At 39.8% G+C, this 17,944-nt stretch overlaps 1 protein-coding gene across 2 annotated transcripts in view; it reads left to right on the top strand.

The window, feature by feature from the left end:
* PTPRB (protein tyrosine phosphatase receptor type B) overlaps positions 1–17,944 on the top strand; it is a 124,759-nt gene that overhangs the window by 21,073 nt on the left and 85,742 nt on the right. Inside the window, exons 1-2 of one of the 2 annotated variants that reach the window (XM_021922599.2) lie at positions 7,255–7,877; positions 8,298–8,571. In XM_021922599.2, the coding sequence (XP_021778291.2) occupies positions 7,824–7,877; positions 8,298–8,571 (328 nt within the window). In that variant the 5' untranslated portion in view covers positions 7,255–7,823. Of the gene's footprint in view, positions 1–7,254; positions 7,878–8,297; positions 8,572–17,944 lie in introns of those variants that run through there. The other variant, XM_003906772.5, reaches the window with a different exon arrangement.

Below are 17,944 nucleotides of genomic sequence, written 5' to 3'. Positions count from 1 at the left end.
GGTTTTGAACTGTGCAGGTCCTCTTGTACGGGGCTTTCTTTCAACCGAATGCAAATGGGAAATACATTATTGGTGGAATTTGGTATACAGAGGTATACTCAGGTATACAGAGGACCAACTTTTGTATATGCAGGTTTTGCAAGGCCAACTACTTAACTTGAGTATGTGGAGATTTGGTTATACTTAAGGGTCCTGGAGTCACTCCACCCCCATACTGGGGGATGACTGTGTAATCATATGCACAGAAAATACAACCATGAACAGAACACATACATTGAAATGGGCCCTTTAACCTGACGGTATTTCTCTGGCACATTGGTCTCCCTGGGCAGACGAGTTCTACATTAGCTGAGAGTTGATGCAGTGGGGACAGAGAATGGCAATGGGAAAGCAAAATGAGATCAAAAGAGAAGCCAGGACATGCTGATTGAGAGCGGAAGCTTGTGGTGCTTCCCGTTGGTTATACATACATCAGAATCACCTGGGAAGCTTTTGAAAGATACACATTCTAAGATTCCACCTCAGACCTGTACCAGGATTTACTGAGGTAGGACCTCAGCACCTATAGTGTGAAAATCTGCCAGAGTGGTTCTAATGTGCAATCAGGTTTGCAATCCAATGGAGAATAACTGAATAATCAGCCTGTTAAGAAAAACACTAAAGCAGAAAAAAGGAGGAAGTGTTGTTGGGGATATACAACCTAAATCTCATCACAAGGACATCAGACAAATTCAGATGGAGGAAGATGCTATGGAAATAACCAACCTGTATCATTCGAAAAGGCCAGTGTCAGAATGGTCATTTTAAAAGACTGAGGAATTGTTCCACATTAAGGAAGATTAAGAGACCAGGTGCAGTGGCTCACACCTGTAATCCTAGCACTTTGGGAGGCTGAGGCAGGAGGATCACATGAGCCCAGGAGTTTGAGACTAGCCTGGGCAACATGGGGAGATCCCATCTCTATAAAATAAATAATTTTACAAATTTAAAAAGAAGTGTAAGACACTGACAACTAAATGTAATGCAGGATCCTGGGGGCTAGATCTAGAGAAAACAAGCAAAAAAAGGATATTATTGAGCTCATTGACAAAATTGAAATATAGACTGTGGATTTAAGTATTACATCCATTTTGAATTTCCTGAATTTGATAACTTTATTGAGATTGCACACTTAATTCAAGATATACGCAACCTATTCCCTCCACCATAATTTCTGTGGGTGACCGTTGTTTCCTTTTCTTTAAAGCCAGTGTTATCATAAGCCATGCTTTATTTGTCTACTATCCTAGGGTTTGGTAATAAATATTTGCTCACTCCTAAATCCATAGCATACAGCAGCTACACCCATACAGACTGCCCCACTGCAAGCATTACTGCCTCAACTGGGTTCATCTGGGAGTAGCCTCCTTCCAAGGGTGGGGTGGCAGGAACTGTGGTGTGAAAGAAGATGCAGCAGAAGTGCCTGAGTCAAAGAGTGGCTCACTTGCACTCACATCTGGTTGTAAGTTATTTGACTGTTTGTAGTTACAAAGCTACAACAAAAGCTATGTAAAGCCCATTTCCTTCATATTAAAACAAAATAAAAAGTAGGGGAGGGGAAGAGGCTGATAAATGGGTGTGGGGAAAAAAAAATACCAGGAAACCTTGGAGATGTGTTCTAGAGAGACAGTGGAGCCTGCTGTTAGAGACGTAACCGGCATTCCCACCCCTCCCTTGCGGTATTTTAAAAAAATCTTGGCTGGTCCAACAGACTGAGCAGCTGTTAAATGTCTTTGGGTGTTGATCTACTGAAGTTTCTTGGGTGTGATTTTAGGTACGAGATTGGAGGCAATGATAATTTATTGTCATTTGGATGTTCTCAGAAAGACGAGTTCTCAGCCATGAACTTTGTCTTTCTCTAATTTTACCGAGTGCTCAGCATTCATTATTTATTTTAATGTTATTCATAGAATATTATTACTACTAATAATCATGGAACTTAATATTTATTGAGCCCTTTAGACAGGAACTGGACTATACATGTGACATGTACCTTCTCATTTAATCCTTACAACCGCCCTCTCCTAATGCTTCTATTATTTCCATTTTCCTGGAGACCTATGATCTAGGAAATTTAGCTGGAAAAACTTCTTCAAAAATAAGTATCTCAGACTGTCTCTCTAAGCACAAAATAGGATGGTCATGGCTTTTGGTTTTAAACTACTTATCAAAATAACATTTCTCTACATTTTAATGCATCTCTTTTTAAATGCATGACACCTGCTGCAGGTTAAAATTGTTTTCCCTTTTGCCAGAATTTACTATGGAGCCCATTCCAAGTAAAACTCAGAAAAGGATTTGCCATCTTGTAGTTGTTTTTAATTGACGCATTTCCCTGATTGCTATGCTTTCTTCTAATAAATATCTGGGGGAAAGCCTGGAGTGGGATTTGCATAACATAACCTCCTAGGAGGAAAGGTATCAAACTGGCCTTATGTCTAAGTTTGCTACATGTTGATCCTTTTTGCTCAAGTATTCACAGTTAATTTTTTTTTTTTTTTTTTTTTGAGATGGAATCTCACTCTGTTGCCCAGGCTGGAGTGCAGTGGCGCGATCTCACTTAATTTTTAATGAGGAGTTACATATATCAAAATATGCATATTATATATTATAAAGGTTCACCAATTCACTTAAATAATACATTCTAAAATTGTCCTTCTAAGTCATCTGTGTAGTTTTTTTATAAGCAAAGAACTCAGTAAAATTTACGAACAAAAATTTAAAACCAAGATCTCATTAACTCTCCCGAATGTAAAATGAGTACAGGGTTTAGGGCATAATCTGAGACCTTTGTTCAGAATTTGAATAGCTCCTTCTCATGAACTAGTACTGGAGGGCCTATTAAAATGCAGAGGGCTCCATTATTGAGCTCCATCCCCAGCATTTCTGATTCCTAGGTCTGTGGTGAGGCTGGTGGGTTTACATTTCTAGCAAGTTCTCAGATGATGATAATTTGAGAGCTACACTTTGAGAACTACTGTTCTAACGGGTACTCCTCCCTCCTCCTTCTCCTTTTCCTCCTTTCATCTTCCCTCTCATTCTTCACTTTCCCCACCTTTTTCTCTTTGTCTTCAGAATCAATCTTTTCTTCTTTTTCATTCCTTTGCTCTTTCCTCTTTTTTTTCTTCTCTTTCCCCTCTTCCCTTCCAGGGTAGTATTTAAGATTCTAAACATTCATTCTAAACATGGTCCAGCAGGACCATATGACCAGGAAAGGCAGACAGCACACAAATACATAAATAATTAGATTATTACCAAGAGTCATTGTCTGAATTAAACAAATGGCCACTGAGATGAAGAATGATAAAGACATAATTTTTCCTTGTGAGATCAGAAAGGGACTGGCCCCTTAGAGGTGTGTTTAAGCTGAAACCTAAAGGACGAGAGAAAGATTGCCAAGCAGAGAGCATGGGGAAGAGAAAATGACAGGCAAGTCATTTTCTAGGGCTCTAGAGCAAGTCAGTTCCATAGGCAGGGGAGGGGGAGCAGAGCCTCCAAAACCTATACCAGAGCCTGGCACACAATAGGTGGCTAGTCAGTGTTTGTTGAATGAAAGTAAATAAATTATCAGACCCAAGCAAGTGGAGAATAGGAGGCAAGCAGGAGGGAGGAAAGAAATGGGCAGAGGCCAGGTAATGAGGGGCCAGGGTAAGGACCATGACCATTTAGGTCATGGGTGAGGGAAGCGTGGATTAACTTAACCAGTCTACTCTGCCTTCCCCTCATCCATCCAACACCACTGCCCCCTCATCCCCATGTCCAGTTCAAACCCCTGTCCAAAGTAATGGTTCTCAAACAGTGGCTCCCAGACCCCCTGATGACCCATTGTATTATTCAACATCTGTGTTCATAATGTGACAAGATTCGTGCTTTTAGCCATGAATTCATAATTAATATATATTTTTTGAGACAGGGTTTTCACTGTTCCCAGGCTGGAGTGCAGTGGCACAATCTGGGCTCACTGCAACCTCTGCCTCCTGGGGTTAAGCAATCCTCCTGCTGCAGCCTCCTGAGTAGCTGGGATTACGAGCACACACCACCGCACCCAGCTAATTTTTGTATTTTTTGTAGAGACAGGGTTTCTCCATCTTATCCAGGTTGGTCTCAAACTCCCGGACTCAAGTGATCCACCTGCCTCAGCCTCCCAAAGTGCTATGATTACAGGTGTGAGCCACCATACCCGGCCAATTAATGATGTTTTTAAATGGCTATGACTTCTTTTTTTAAGACAGCTGTTTGTTCACTCATGTCTAATCAAAAGCAGCCCCACCCTTCCCATGTAGTCTGGGAAAGGTTTCCTGGTGGCAAGGAGAAAAGCTTGTCCCCTGAAATGGTACAGAGTGGCTGATTCCAAATTTCTGGAACGCAACTTCTAATTCAAATACTGTCCTGATGTAGTACAAGTAGGCTCAAGAGAAGTTGAGAAATTCCAAACAAAGATGAGAACAAAAACCAAAATGAATCAATTTATTTGTTCTTTGTCCAGTAGTTTCAAATAAACTCCTCATAGAAAAGATGATATCTAGAAGCTTTTCTCAGTCTTATACTTCCTTGAATCTATTACCATTTTCTCGGATTTCTCATGTTAAATTATGTCCTTTTAAAAGGAAAAATGTAATCGGTAAAAGCCTGAGTTTAAACTCTTCCTCTTGTTTCATAGTATGTTCATTTTTATGGGTTATTTAGGACTCACTAATCAGTTGGGAGCTCTGCTATCAGCCTTAAGGTTCTCCAAAAAAGGAACTAATAGTTATACACCTTTGAAAAAGAGAGGCCTATGACTATTGGTTCTTTCCTTCATGTATTGCTATGATTCATCATAAACATTGAAGGTAATAAAATAGATAAAAGACATATGATTCTAAATGTGCATGTCCCTCTTTGATAGGTCAAAAAGAAATTAATTGTATTTAATCATTTCTATTTTTCCTAATTCCTATTCCTAAGGACATTATTAGCAGATCACTGTTTTTTCTGTTTCTTAATTTTTTATATACTTTTAAAATTAATTGTTTCAGTGGAGATGCATATCTTGGTACAGATCACTATTAATAGCATAGAATTTGGAAGCATCTAAACTGTGTTATGGTGATAATACTCTCTTATTGCCCTCTTTGATTTGTATTCCTCAGATTTTGCCTTTTTGGTACATTTGCTTTCATGATAAGGAAAGATTGTTAAAAGGTATATTGAAAATGAAATGTAGCTTTAAAAGTAACTGATAGGGTAATAACAGTATGTTAGTGACATGTAGCATGATTTTTAAAAAGTGTTTGGGAAAGCTTGGAGGAGATAGGATATATTGAAGACTTCCACAAATGACAGAAGGGTATTTAACATATTTAAGTGGGAAGATCCCAAATCTGAGGGCTAACCTGTGAGAATATTTAAAACCCCAATGGAAAGGACAGACAGGAAGATGAGTATATTACTAGGCAAAGTGACACTTGTATAGCACATTAAAGTTTGCAAAGGTACTTTAGGTGTGATATTATTTACTCATAATAGCTGTGTGGTGTATTTAGAGTAGGTATTACTCCAATGTTACAGTTGAGGAAACCACATTGTTATCTGAATACAGTAAGAGAAGAAAAACATAATGTTGCAAAGCAATCAAACTGGGAAAAGACTCCTGTAAAGGTTGAGGGCAGCCAGAGTCTGTAAGAAGGCTTTCAGTATCTGTGGAGAGCGGGAGGGGATCCCTGCCACTGATGAGGCTGACAGGTATGCCAGGCTCTGCAGAGCCACTGAACTTGGGCACAAAATACAGAGTATAAGTTCTTTACTCTGCAGGTGACCTAGGCAGAGAAATAGGAAGTTTTTTTTTGTTCCCAGAAATACACAGATGTTCTAGGTTTGACCTTCTTTGAGTGTTTGTTAACTTGAAAGGATTTGAGATCTTTGGTCTGGCTGTAGATTAAAAGTCCATAGAATCTCTCGAGGGGAAGAAACTTCATTTTTTCATTAACAGGTATTTTTAAAAGCATGTTTTCTAAAAGAATTGAAACAGGCCGGGCACAGTGGCACAGGCCTATAATTCCAGCACTTTGGGAGGCCGAGGCAGGTTGTTCATTTGAGGTCAGGAGTTCGAGGCCAGCCTGGTCAACATGGTGAAACCCTGTCTCTATTAAAAATACAAAAAAAAAAAAAAAAAAGCTGGGTGTGGTGGCACACGCCTGTAAACCCAGCTACACGGGAGGCTGAGGTTCAAGAATTGCTTGAACCCAGGAGGCAGAGGTTGCAGTGAGCTGAAATCGCGCCACTGCACTCCAACCTGGGTGACAGTGTAAGACTCTGACTCAAAAGTAAATAAATAAATAGAATTGAAGCAATTTTCACTTTTTTCTTTTTTTCTTGTTTTAACTTTCCTCAAAGTAGACACAATAGATACAGTAGACAATCACATAGCTTTATGTATAGCCTATTTGAAAAAGAAAGGAATATGCCATCCTTCCCACTGATTTAAAAATTAGAATGCGGAATCTCATTTCTTCTGGCAGTTATTAGGGATGGTGCTCCAAAAAAGCAATCAAAAATCATAAAACTTGTTGCAATATTTTGCTGTTATCACTTATGTACAATTAAATATTTTTGTTCTTTAGTTATTGGGAACTTTTCTGAAATCAGTTTTCAGATACACGTTTGGGTACTGAAGCAGCTGCTAAAGGGCATACAGTTAGGGCTGAACAGTGAATAAATGCCATTTTTTTTTAACTTGTGGAGAGCTGACTATCAACAGTAGTTTTCACAAATGAGAGTTTACATGGCTTTCTTCTTTTGGTTAGACAATTAGGGATGAAATGGCTTTAACTACTGGATGATAAAACTGTTCACTGTGGGTTGAACATTTGGTAATGATTATATTTGTCGTTAGCACTATTTCCATAAGATTTAGGGAGGATACAAACCTATACAAGAGAAAAGGGAAAGTGATTGGGAGAAAAGAATGGTCAAGCTGACAATCCTTTTGGGGTCTTTTTCTCTTGCTAGTGTCAGGGGATGCCACCGGGACAAATGAATGCTTTGAAGTGAAAAGGGCAAAAGCACTCTAATAAAAGGCTTCAGGAAAGAGTGCAGGCGACCTGGGGAAATATGCTGTGGTCAAGTTTAATCCTGGGAAAAGCGGTCTTGGAGAAAGCAGATGAGGAAGATAGGAAGGAAGATAGGGAGGGGGAGACGCTGGGTGTGGAGGGAGGAAGGGGGCGGGAGTGGGGGCCTGGAAAGTGAGAGGGAGCAAGCACTAATTGTGGCTAAGGCGACTGGGTCGAGGACCACAGAGTGGGGAAAAGGGAGAGTCCAGGAGTAGGAGGAGGCAGAGCCCGGCAGAGCCGGACCGGACCCCTGGCCGGGAAGGTAGCGGCGCGGGGCAGCGGGGGCAGCTTGGCCCACATCGGGCCCCTTGGCAGCCTCAGGCGTTGGCTCCTCGGGGCTCCCTCCCTCGCCGGCGCATTGTTCCTTTGCCGGGAGACGAGGAAATTGCCTTTTGATTGCGGAAGTCAGCGGACGGGGCTGGGGCGAGGCAGCGCGGGTCAGAATGGCAGCGTGGGAAGGGCGGCTCGCTGCCTGTCCCCGCCGCCTCTCGCGTCCGCAGCCCGCCCGGGGCGGCAGGAGCAACAGCAGCAGCGGTGGCCGCAGCGGCCCCTGCACGTCGCCAGGCCCGAGGGAAGCGCTCTGCGCCCACGGGGCGCGCTGAGCGCGCGCAACAGGTGACCCCCCGCCCCAGCCCTCGGGCCGCCCCACGCCCTACCCCCTCTTTCTCGTCTGGATCTTAACTACTGAGCGCAATGCTGAGCCATGGAGCGGGGTTGGCCTTGTGGATCGCACTGAGCCTGCTGCAGGTGAGTGGCCCGAGAAGGGGTCAGAGCTGATGCACCCCCTCCCCGCCGAAAATCAAATTCCCACTCCACTTTCTCGTCTATCAGGTTGTGCTTTGGAGAGGGAGGTGGCAAAATTTCTTCTTCTGCCTTGGGAAGAATGATCCTCTGGTGAGCCCCCAACCCAGAATGACAGCTTATCCTGCTGTCAAAGCAAAAAGCCACCTTCTCTCTCCAGCTGCTCTCAAGGGACAGCAGCTAGGGAGAAAGTTGCCATCCACCTCCCCCGCAAGCCTTTTCTCTGGCCGGAGGGCAAAGGGACTAGCTGAGGCTAGGGACAAAGGATAAGTAGAAGGGAAAGGGCAGCTTAAGGAGCTTGCTGTGGACACGTCCCAGGGCAGTCCAGACCTGGGACTTAAACTGTTGTGTCTGATTCCTTTGCAGACTGGACTGGCGGAGCCAGAGAGATGTAACTTCACCCTGGCAGAGTCCAAGGCCTCCAGCCATTCCGTGTCTATCCGGTGGAGAATTTGGGGCTCACCCTGTAACTTTAACCTCACCTATAGCAGTGACACCCTGGGGGCCGCGTCGTGCCCTCCCTTTCGGTTAGACAACACCACATACGGATGTAACCTTCAAGATTTACAAGCAGGAACCATCTATAACTTCAGGATTGTTTCTCTGGATGGAGAAGAGAGAACTGTGGTCTTACAAACAGGTAAAGGATGACAGGTGCAATTGGATGGCCAAGCTACTCGGGGTTGGGCCCTGCCTTTTCAAGCTGGTGTTTCATTTGAGTTCCAGGGATACAAAAAATGAAGGTAAAAAATACCTGTGAAGATAAATATTGACAGAAATGTCTGGTTCCCTCAGATCTAGCCAGAAGCAGCTTGGTGGACTTTCAGAGACTCCCTTAGTGCAGAAAACAGCCAACTAGCCACTGAAAGGGTCGGGGTGGGGTGCGGGGTGGTCAGCAAAGAGAAACTTGGGGCTGCGGAGGGAATTTGTTAAAGTGATGTGGTTTACGCTTCCATCACATTAAATTGTCAAACCCTGGAATAATTTTAAGTAAATGTTTTTAGAATAAATAATAGAAGTACAATATTAGGGATATGCCTTTCCTCAACTTAGTTTTATTTTTAGAACTGTACATAAAATCTGCAGGAATAGAAGGGAGCCATTCATCAGGGAAAATTAGAAAAGTCTCTTGAAATGAGGATATGAAAATTGTTTTGTATCTATTGAGTAATAACCCAAACAGCATAGTATCAGAGAATGTCCTTTGATTACTTTACAGCAATTATTTTCCTTACACTTTTGCTGAATCCCTCCATGTGGATATGTTCAGAGTTTGTCTTTCTTGCCTCAGTTTTCTTAGCTGTAAAATGGGAGTGTTAGACTGGGTCATTCAAGTTCAAGTTCTTACCAAGTGCTGGACACTTAGGCATGGACTCTCATGTACATTACCTCATTTAATCCTCAGAGCTACCCTCAGACGTGCTCTAATTCTTTAACAGTTTTCATGTTTTCTGACTTCATTAGTCTTCATTATCTCTATTTGTTGCAACAGTGAATCCTTACTTTCATCCAGAAATTCAAATTTAAGTTAAAAATTTAAAAGTCAAATTTAGAAATGTGTTGCCCTTACTATTCTTTCACATTTCAACCTGAAACAGGATCATTTCTTTTGCTACAGTTCTTTAAAGAGGTGTTAGAAGTTTCAGCTCTAAAGCCAGGTGCAGCAGTTTCGGAGAATTTAACTGGGCTCATGTAGTAAGTCAGCTAGATATTAATTATCTTATTTTTTCAAAGAAAAAAATCAAAGTGCCCCATTACATCACTTAACTTACTTCAGATGAAACTTTTGGATAATATCTGAGATTTGCAGCAACTTAAGTTGAAAAGAAACATCACTTGTTAAGAATCTGGTGGTTTCTCTGACCGGGCGCAGTGGCTCATGCCTGTAATCCCAGCACTTTGGGAGGCCAAGGCTGATGGATCTTGAGGTCAGGAGTTCAAGACCACCCTGGCCAACATAGCAAAACCACGTCTCTACTAAAAATAAAACAAATAAATAAATAAATAATTAGCCGGGCATGGTGGCAGGGGCCTGTAATCCCAGCTACTTGGGAGGCTGAGGCAGAGAATTGCTTAAACCCAGGAGGCAGAGAGGCCAGATGTTCTACTGCACTCCAGCCTGGGCAACAGAGGATACTCTGTCTAAAAAAAAAAAAAAAAAGAAAAGCGAACCTGGTGGTTTCTAATACGGAATCGGAGAGCCTGAAATAGACCACATAATTAGAACATTTTACAAAAGTTGAAAGGCTGGGTTTTTAGTCCAAATGTTGTTGGTTTCTTAATATTACAGGATAGTTCTTATAAATACTCATATTGCTAATACTGTGAAATACATAATATAGAACTTACAGATGTGTTAATTACATTTGGAAAGGCCTCTGGCCAACTAGTGTATGTGTTCAGTGGAGCAGAGCAATTTGTAAAAGCAGGCTGAGCTTTCAGAAGTTTGTTGGAGAAAGGATTAAGACCTTTAAGAAGCCAGAATATGGTTGTTTAAACCAGAGGATTTACTTTTTGGAAAAACAGTAATGGAAAAGGACTCACTGTGGGTGTTACTAGTTAGAATAGGCTTTGAGTTTAATTATGCAAGTAGGTGTTTCAAGTCCAGAGGCATTTCTGAAATGTAAGCAATACTTGCATTTTATTGACCATGTTGAGTAAAACAAGACTTCATTAGCATCCACAATGTGCTAGCATTCGGGGTTCTCACCATTTTTCTTAAAGAGACACACTTGTCTACAGATATTTTGAGCTTCGTGATAAATGTGAAGCATGAAAGTTGCAGGTGGTATTTGCATAATGATAAATTTCCCACACTTATTTGTATCATGGTTGTTTAGATTAAAATTACTTTTTAAATTAAGATATTTTAAAAATTGTTTCAAGGAGGAATTTTTTAGTTGGTTGTTATTTATTTATTTGTCAGTAGTTCTTTCTACATTTTAAGGAAATATGTGAATTGTTCACTTAGTTAATACAAAGTAGTAGTATTCCCTTATGTTGATTGCTGAGCTATAGAGATGAGATGCATAAATCATATTTTATTGTTGTTAAAGCAATGCCAACTAGTATAATATTCAGACTCAGACAAACTTCAAACAAAAAAGTCATTGAAAATATCTGTGCTTTCTTTATTCTATTGTGCCTGTCTTATCAGTCTAAAACAAAATAGAATGAGAGCACGACCTGATTTGGATAGAGGTATAGTAGTTGCTTAGATGATCTCTGTATCATTCCAAGTGTGACTTGCCTGATTATTTTTCCTGAAAAACTGTCTAAAATAGCTCATTATTTTCAAGCCATGTAGACATTACCTTAAGGATAAAATTTTTTTTTTTTTTTTTTTTTGAGATGGGGGTCTCGCTCTGTCGCCCAGGCTGGAGTGCAGTGGCGCGATCTCGGTTCACTGCAAGCTCCGTCCTCCAGGTTCACGCCATTCTCCTGCCTCAGCCTCCCCAGCAGCTGGGACTACAGGCGCCGCCACCATGCCTGGCTCATTTTTTGTATTTTTAGTAGAGACGGGGTTTCACCGTGTTAGCCAGGATGGTTTTGATCTCCTGACCTCGTGATCCACCCGCCTCGGCCTCTCAAAGTGCTGGGATTACAGGTGTTAGCCACCGCGCCTGGCCAAGAATAAAAATATTTAATTAAATGGGCAATATTTTAGCAATAGTTATTTTCCATTCCAGATTTAAAATCAGAATTGAAGAACATAATAGATTTAAACCCAGTTAAGTGCACATGTATCAAACATAATACTGCAGGGAACTATGCCAGGTAGTGATTAGTAAGCTTATAAAGATGACTAACAAAAAGTGGTTCCTGACCTTGTTGTCTCGTGCAGAGGTGAGAGACGGTTATGATGAAAGTGGCAACAGAGTTTTATCTCATCTTTTCTGGATGAGGACTTTAGTCTGCCTCCTGTAAGCCATGCTTTTATAACCATAGAGGACAAGATATTTGGTAATTCTCAGGTTTATTTGGTCATTAAATGGTCAATGCAACAAGAATATCCTTTGAAAGCCAAATTATTTAGTGTGAACTCACCAGAAATCAGACAATGAACATACCAGATATGGAATAAGTTGGCTTTTTTTTTTTTGTTACTTCTTGTAGAGCTCTTCTTAAACTTGGCACTTTTGAAGACTGTACTCAGAGTCTAGAGCAGAGGTTGCAAACTGGCAGCCTCTAGAGACATCTAGGTGTCTAAATAATAGCTGTGCTGTGTTTGGCTCACGTAGTGTTTGCGAAAATATGCAGATTATTTCACCAGCATTAAAAGTTGAAAATTCACATTAAAACCCAAATATATGGATTCTCTGAAAATTTTGGAAGATTTAGCAAAACTGTGCCTGAAACTCCCTAGAGCTGACTTGTGGCTTCTCCTTTTGGACACCAATTCACTGAAATACCAGTTCATTTATTTCCTTACCTGAATGCATTCTGGGACATTTGAATTTGTGACTTCTACTTTGCGGTTTTCATTTGAAAATTTTAGGGAGCATTTATTTGTCTGGCAATAAGAAATAGGTTTTCAGTACTTAAATGGCATCTAATCCATAGTAGGTGTTCCTTAAATACTGATTAAATGGATGGATAGATGGATGAATGGTGGATCTGGGCATGGATGATGAGTAGAAGATATAGATAGATAGATAGATAGATAGATAGATAGATAGATAGATAGATAGACAGACCAATATATAGATACAGATAAGTATGTAGATGTGAATGAATGAAATTAATATTTCAGTGAGAGAATGTACGTATACTAAAAATATGGTCTGTTCTCATTGGATTATGGGTAAATTACAGAGCCCAGGGAAGAGGTGTAATGGTAGATAAGTTTACCTGTAGAAATAATATTTTAACAGCATTTTCCCTCTTGTTAAGTCAGTTTCAGCTACTTATTAATCAGCCTAGAAAAATAAAAAACAAAACCTCTCAAATTATTTTATTTTAATATGACTAATTTATTTGTCTTTAATAAAAAACATTTTAGGAACTTTAATTGTTGAATCATGATATCAACTATTATTTCCACTTCGAAATGTTGCTTATTGTATTGGTTTATTAGGAGTGCCTTAACAAAATATCGCAGACTCTGGGTGGCTTAAACAACAGAAATTTATTGTCTCACAATCTTGGAGGCTAGAAGTCCAAGGCAAAGGTGTCTGCAGGTTTAGTTTCTTCTGAGGCCTCTCCTTGGCTTGCAGATGGCACCTTCTTGCATGTCCTCACATAGTGGTCCCTCTGTTTCTGTTGTCTGTCTGTTAATGTCTTCTCACAAGGACACCAGTCATATTGGCTTAGGGCCCACTCTAATGGCCCCATTTTAACTTAATTACCTCTTTAAAGGCCGTATCTCCATATACGGTCACATACTGAGGTACTGGGGTTTAGGGTTTCAACATATGAATTTGGTGGGGATACAATTCATCCTCTAATACTTTTATAGTTTTAAACATAAGCCATCATTTCTTAATAATATCTGTAGGTTACCGGCATCGAAATATCTTGCAGAGCTGGTAATGAAAACATATTTTTGGTTTCTACCCCACTTGGAAAGAATTAGAATTTAGAAGGAATAGAGCTGAGGGAATCTGCATTTTAAACAAATATCACAGTGAATCGATGCACACAAGTTCAAGAACTATTGACATAATTTTTCTATTATTTGCTGGCATTAAGATTTTGATACAATTCTTCTTAATGCATGATCGAATCTATAATGCCTAGGAGTATTTATCTTTCCCAGGAAGAGAGGAGTACTCTCATATTTGTTTTGTGCTTCTTTAAAGATTTATTTTATTTTTTTAATTTTTTTCAGACAGGATCTTGCTGTGTTGCCCAGGCTGGAGTGCAGTGGCACAATCACAGCTCACTGCAGCCTTGACCTCCTAGGCTCAGGCAATTCTCCTGCTTCAGCCTCCTGAGTAGCTGGGACTACAGGCACCCAACACCACGCCCAGCTAGTTTTTAAAAATTATTTGTAGAGATGGGGTCTCCCTATGTTGCTCAGGCTGGTTTTGATCCTCTGTGCCCAGCCTGCTTTGTGCTTTTATAGCATATAAAAGACTGCCACATATTATGTTTAATTGGTAACAGTATAAAATACATATTATACTGACCATCTATAGCTTAATTTTATTTTCATGGCAACCCTGTGGAGGGCGTATAGTGAAAGGGTAGGTTGCATAGAGACTAAGAGTTGAGTTTTGAAGGCAGACTGCCTCTATCGCTTCCTAGCCATGTTATTTTGGTCAAGTTACTTAACCCTTCCAGGTCTGTTTCCAAACCTACAAAATGGGGATCGTATAATAATAATAACTCATGGGGTTGTTACGAAGTTTTCATTGGTTCAAACATAAAATCTAGAAAAGTTTTTTTGTCACATATGAAGTGTGCAGTGAGTTTACTATTATTACTTCCAGGTTGGAGATGAGATTAGCCTTCATAAGAATTAACTGACAATGTTTACAAATTCACACAGCTAACATACAATAGAGTCAGAACTTGAACTCTTGTTCACTGGCTCCAACTCCAGTATTCTTTCCACTACTCTGCAAAAAGGATATTATTTGTAAGTTGGCATTAGTTTTTTCAAATTACCACGTGTTATTTTATTATTTTTCAAGTCAACTTTTAAAGAGGACCAAATACCTCATAAAACCTTTTAAATATATATATACTTAGCATACACAAAAATGGGATAATGGTTAAATATGTTTTAGTGTGAAACAATTGTGAGTCACTATTGATCTTTGATTGTGTTGAACTTTTGGTGATGACTTCAGTATTTTGCAATCAGCTATTTACAGTGCATTTATTTCAGGAATTTTAAGGTCAAACTGAGCTACCTATATGGAATGAACCAGCCCAATTCTCTGAAATTGGTCTTCCTTTATGTGCCTAGAAATATTTCTCTATTAATCTGACTTCTGTTGTAAGGCATGGCATTTAACACACTAGCTAGGAAGAAATAAAAGCTAATTTGTCTGGACAGAATGAAAAAACAAACAAAAAACAAATGTTTGCCTTCCATTCCTAGATGCCAGTTTGCTGGAATCCCCCTGGGAACAAAAGATAATATTACATTTTTCTGACTTTGTAGGAGAAACAAACCCCATTCTATATGTATGAATGTATATAAATTAAGATGCATATATACCCCTAAACATATAATATGAAACTCAAATGAACACAGTAAGTATCTATCTAGGTTTGCAGGGATTTTTGTTTTTGATATTGTGTTTTCTTCCTTTTATATGGAAAAACTCAGTACCTAAAAAGGTAAAAAAGATAGTATAATGAACTACCATGTACTCATCACCTCCCTTCAATAATTACCAATTTATGACCAACCTTGCTTCATCTATATCCCCACCCGCTCCCCCACTGCGCATCATTTTGATACAATCCAAGCCCTGATTATTTCATTTCATTTGTAAATATTTCAGTCTACATCTCTGGGTGATAACCACAATATAATGATCACACCTAACATTAACAATAATGCCTTAATACCTACAAGTCCAGGTTTGGAAGTACATATCAAGTGACAGCTCATGAATTTATACATAAGAAGGCTTTTGGACAGCAATCTGATTAGAAGAGGGGGTCAGGGGACTTCTCTGCATATTGCATGTATATAGCATTTTAGATAATATTGAAAAAGCCTCAGTTATTGATATTAAAGAATTGGGCTAAAACTACTGAAGAATATCATGGGGATGAGGGTGCATTAATCTCATTAAGTTGTCTGGGTGCCCTCAGGGCTGACATGGTTCTCTAATATTCACTAAAAGTGAGCTTCTCATTTTAGATCTAGTGTATATGGATGTTACATTAAATGCACAGCAACCTGATGTATTAGCATAATATAATGCATCGTCTTTAAAGTAAGCCAGAAAACTGACTATTGTCAAACAGCAACAATAACAAAGTAAAAGAAATTACCTCTCTAGAAATGTATTTAAGTGACTGGAGTTGTGCACAATTCTTTTCTATTTTGTTTTTCTTCTCATTTTCAAAAACCTGCACCAAAGGATGGTTTGGTTTTTTGCTCCATCCCCACCCTGATTTTTACAAGTAATCCTCCAATTATTTCATATGAATAGTGGATGTTTACTCCATTTTATATAAAATGCTACATAAATGCAGTTCCAATCAAGTTTCCTAACCACTCTCCTTGTAACTAGATTGGTATCCCAATTTCTGTAAAGATGCTGTTCTTTGGTTGGGAGGCAGGTATAAAATCCAGTTTGAGAAGAACTCGAGTGCCTAGGAAGAAACTTAGACTTTATCCTGAAATAGAAATTCAGGAAAAATTTTTGATGCTTCAAGGGGAATGAGGATGATGGATGGGGCAGATGTACAAAGAGATTATTTGGCAATCATGGAGGAAAGACAGAAAATAAGGAAGAGGCTGGGTGTGGTGGCTCATGCATGCAATCCCACCCAGCACTTTGGGAGGTTAAGGTGGGAGGATCATGTGAGCTCAGGAGTTTGAGACCAGCTGGGGCAACATGGTGAAACCCTATCTTTACAAAATAATACAAAAATTAGGCTAGGCGTGCTGGCTTATGTTTGTAATCCCAGCACTTTGGAAGGCCGAGGCTGGCGGATCACGAGGTCAGGAGTTCAAGACCAGACTGGCCAACACAATGAAACCCCATCTCTACTAAAAATATATAAATTAGCTGGGCATGGTGGTGGGCACCTGTAATTCCGCTACTTGGGAGGCTGAGGCAGGAGAATCACTTGAACCCAGGAGGCGGAGGTTGCAGTGAGCCGAAATTGTGCCACTACACTCCAGCCTCGGCAACAGAGCCAGACTCCGTCTCAAAAAACAAACAAACAAACAAAAAAATTAGTTGGGCATGGTGGTGTGCACCTGTGGTCCCAGCTACTTGGGAGGCTGAGGTGGGATAATCACTTGATCCCAGGAGGTTGAGGCTGCAGTGAGCCATGATCACATCACTGGACTCCAGCCTGGGTGACAGAGCAAGGCCCTGTCTCAAAAGAAAATAAGGAAGACACTTAGAAGACTCTCAAAGTAATCTAGCACAAAATGAAGATTCTCCAGGTAAAGGCAATAAATAAGGAAAAAAGGGAACGGGCAAGAAAAATATTATTTTCAAAAAAGGAACTTTCATGATCACAGAATTAGATTGAACTGTCATTACTGTTGTTATTAATTTTGACTATGCTACAATAGCAAACCACCATCTGAAAAATTCTGTAAATATGCCTATCATTTTCCATAGACATCAATTTTTATTTTTTGTCATTACACTGAATATGCAATTCATGACATCATTTCCCACACTAGGACAGCTAAGTTGTGATAGAAAGAAAACACAATTTAGAGACAGGTATTGGAAGCTCAACTGTACTACCTGTTCCTATACAACATGAGTGAGTCATTTAATGTCTCTGAGCCCCTATTCCAACTGAGAAAGCATGTTATAAATTATCAGATGTAATGTAGTGCTGTTATGCCTTTAAGAAAAGCTTTTGGCACGAACCCATGGATTAGCTGCCCTTTGTTATAAGGTTGAATTTATTTCTATAGCAAATACAATCATTTCTAATTCTAAAGAGTCTAGAAATTTCTATATCAATAGATACTAATGTTTTAATGACCATGCTGTGACAAAAACAATTAAGAAGCAAATATTATTTGTGCTGTAAATATAGCTTTCTTTCTTGTTTTAAATAACATTAAAAAAAGACAGGGTCTTTCTATGTTGCCCAGGCTGGAGTGCAGTAGCTATTTACAGCCACTATTATGACGTACTACAGCCCCCAAACCTGGACTCAAGCAACCCTCCTGCCTCAGCCTCCTGAGTAATCGGAACTAAGGGCACACATCACCACACTTGGCTTCCTAAATCACATTAGAAAAAAAAAAAAAGAAAAGAAAAGAAAAAAAGAATTCATTCTGGTTCAGGAATTTTGCCATACTTTGCCTTTTCCTTTGAGAACAGAAAAATTGTGTTGACATCAAG

The sequence above is a fragment of the Papio anubis genome, chromosome 9 (genome assembly GCF_008728515.1).
Source record: "Papio anubis isolate 15944 chromosome 9, Panubis1.0, whole genome shotgun sequence".
Lineage (NCBI taxonomy): Eukaryota > Metazoa > Chordata > Mammalia > Primates > Cercopithecidae > Papio > Papio anubis.
Note: the sequence above shows the minus strand (reverse complement) of the source record. Positions and strands in the feature narration are given on the sequence as shown.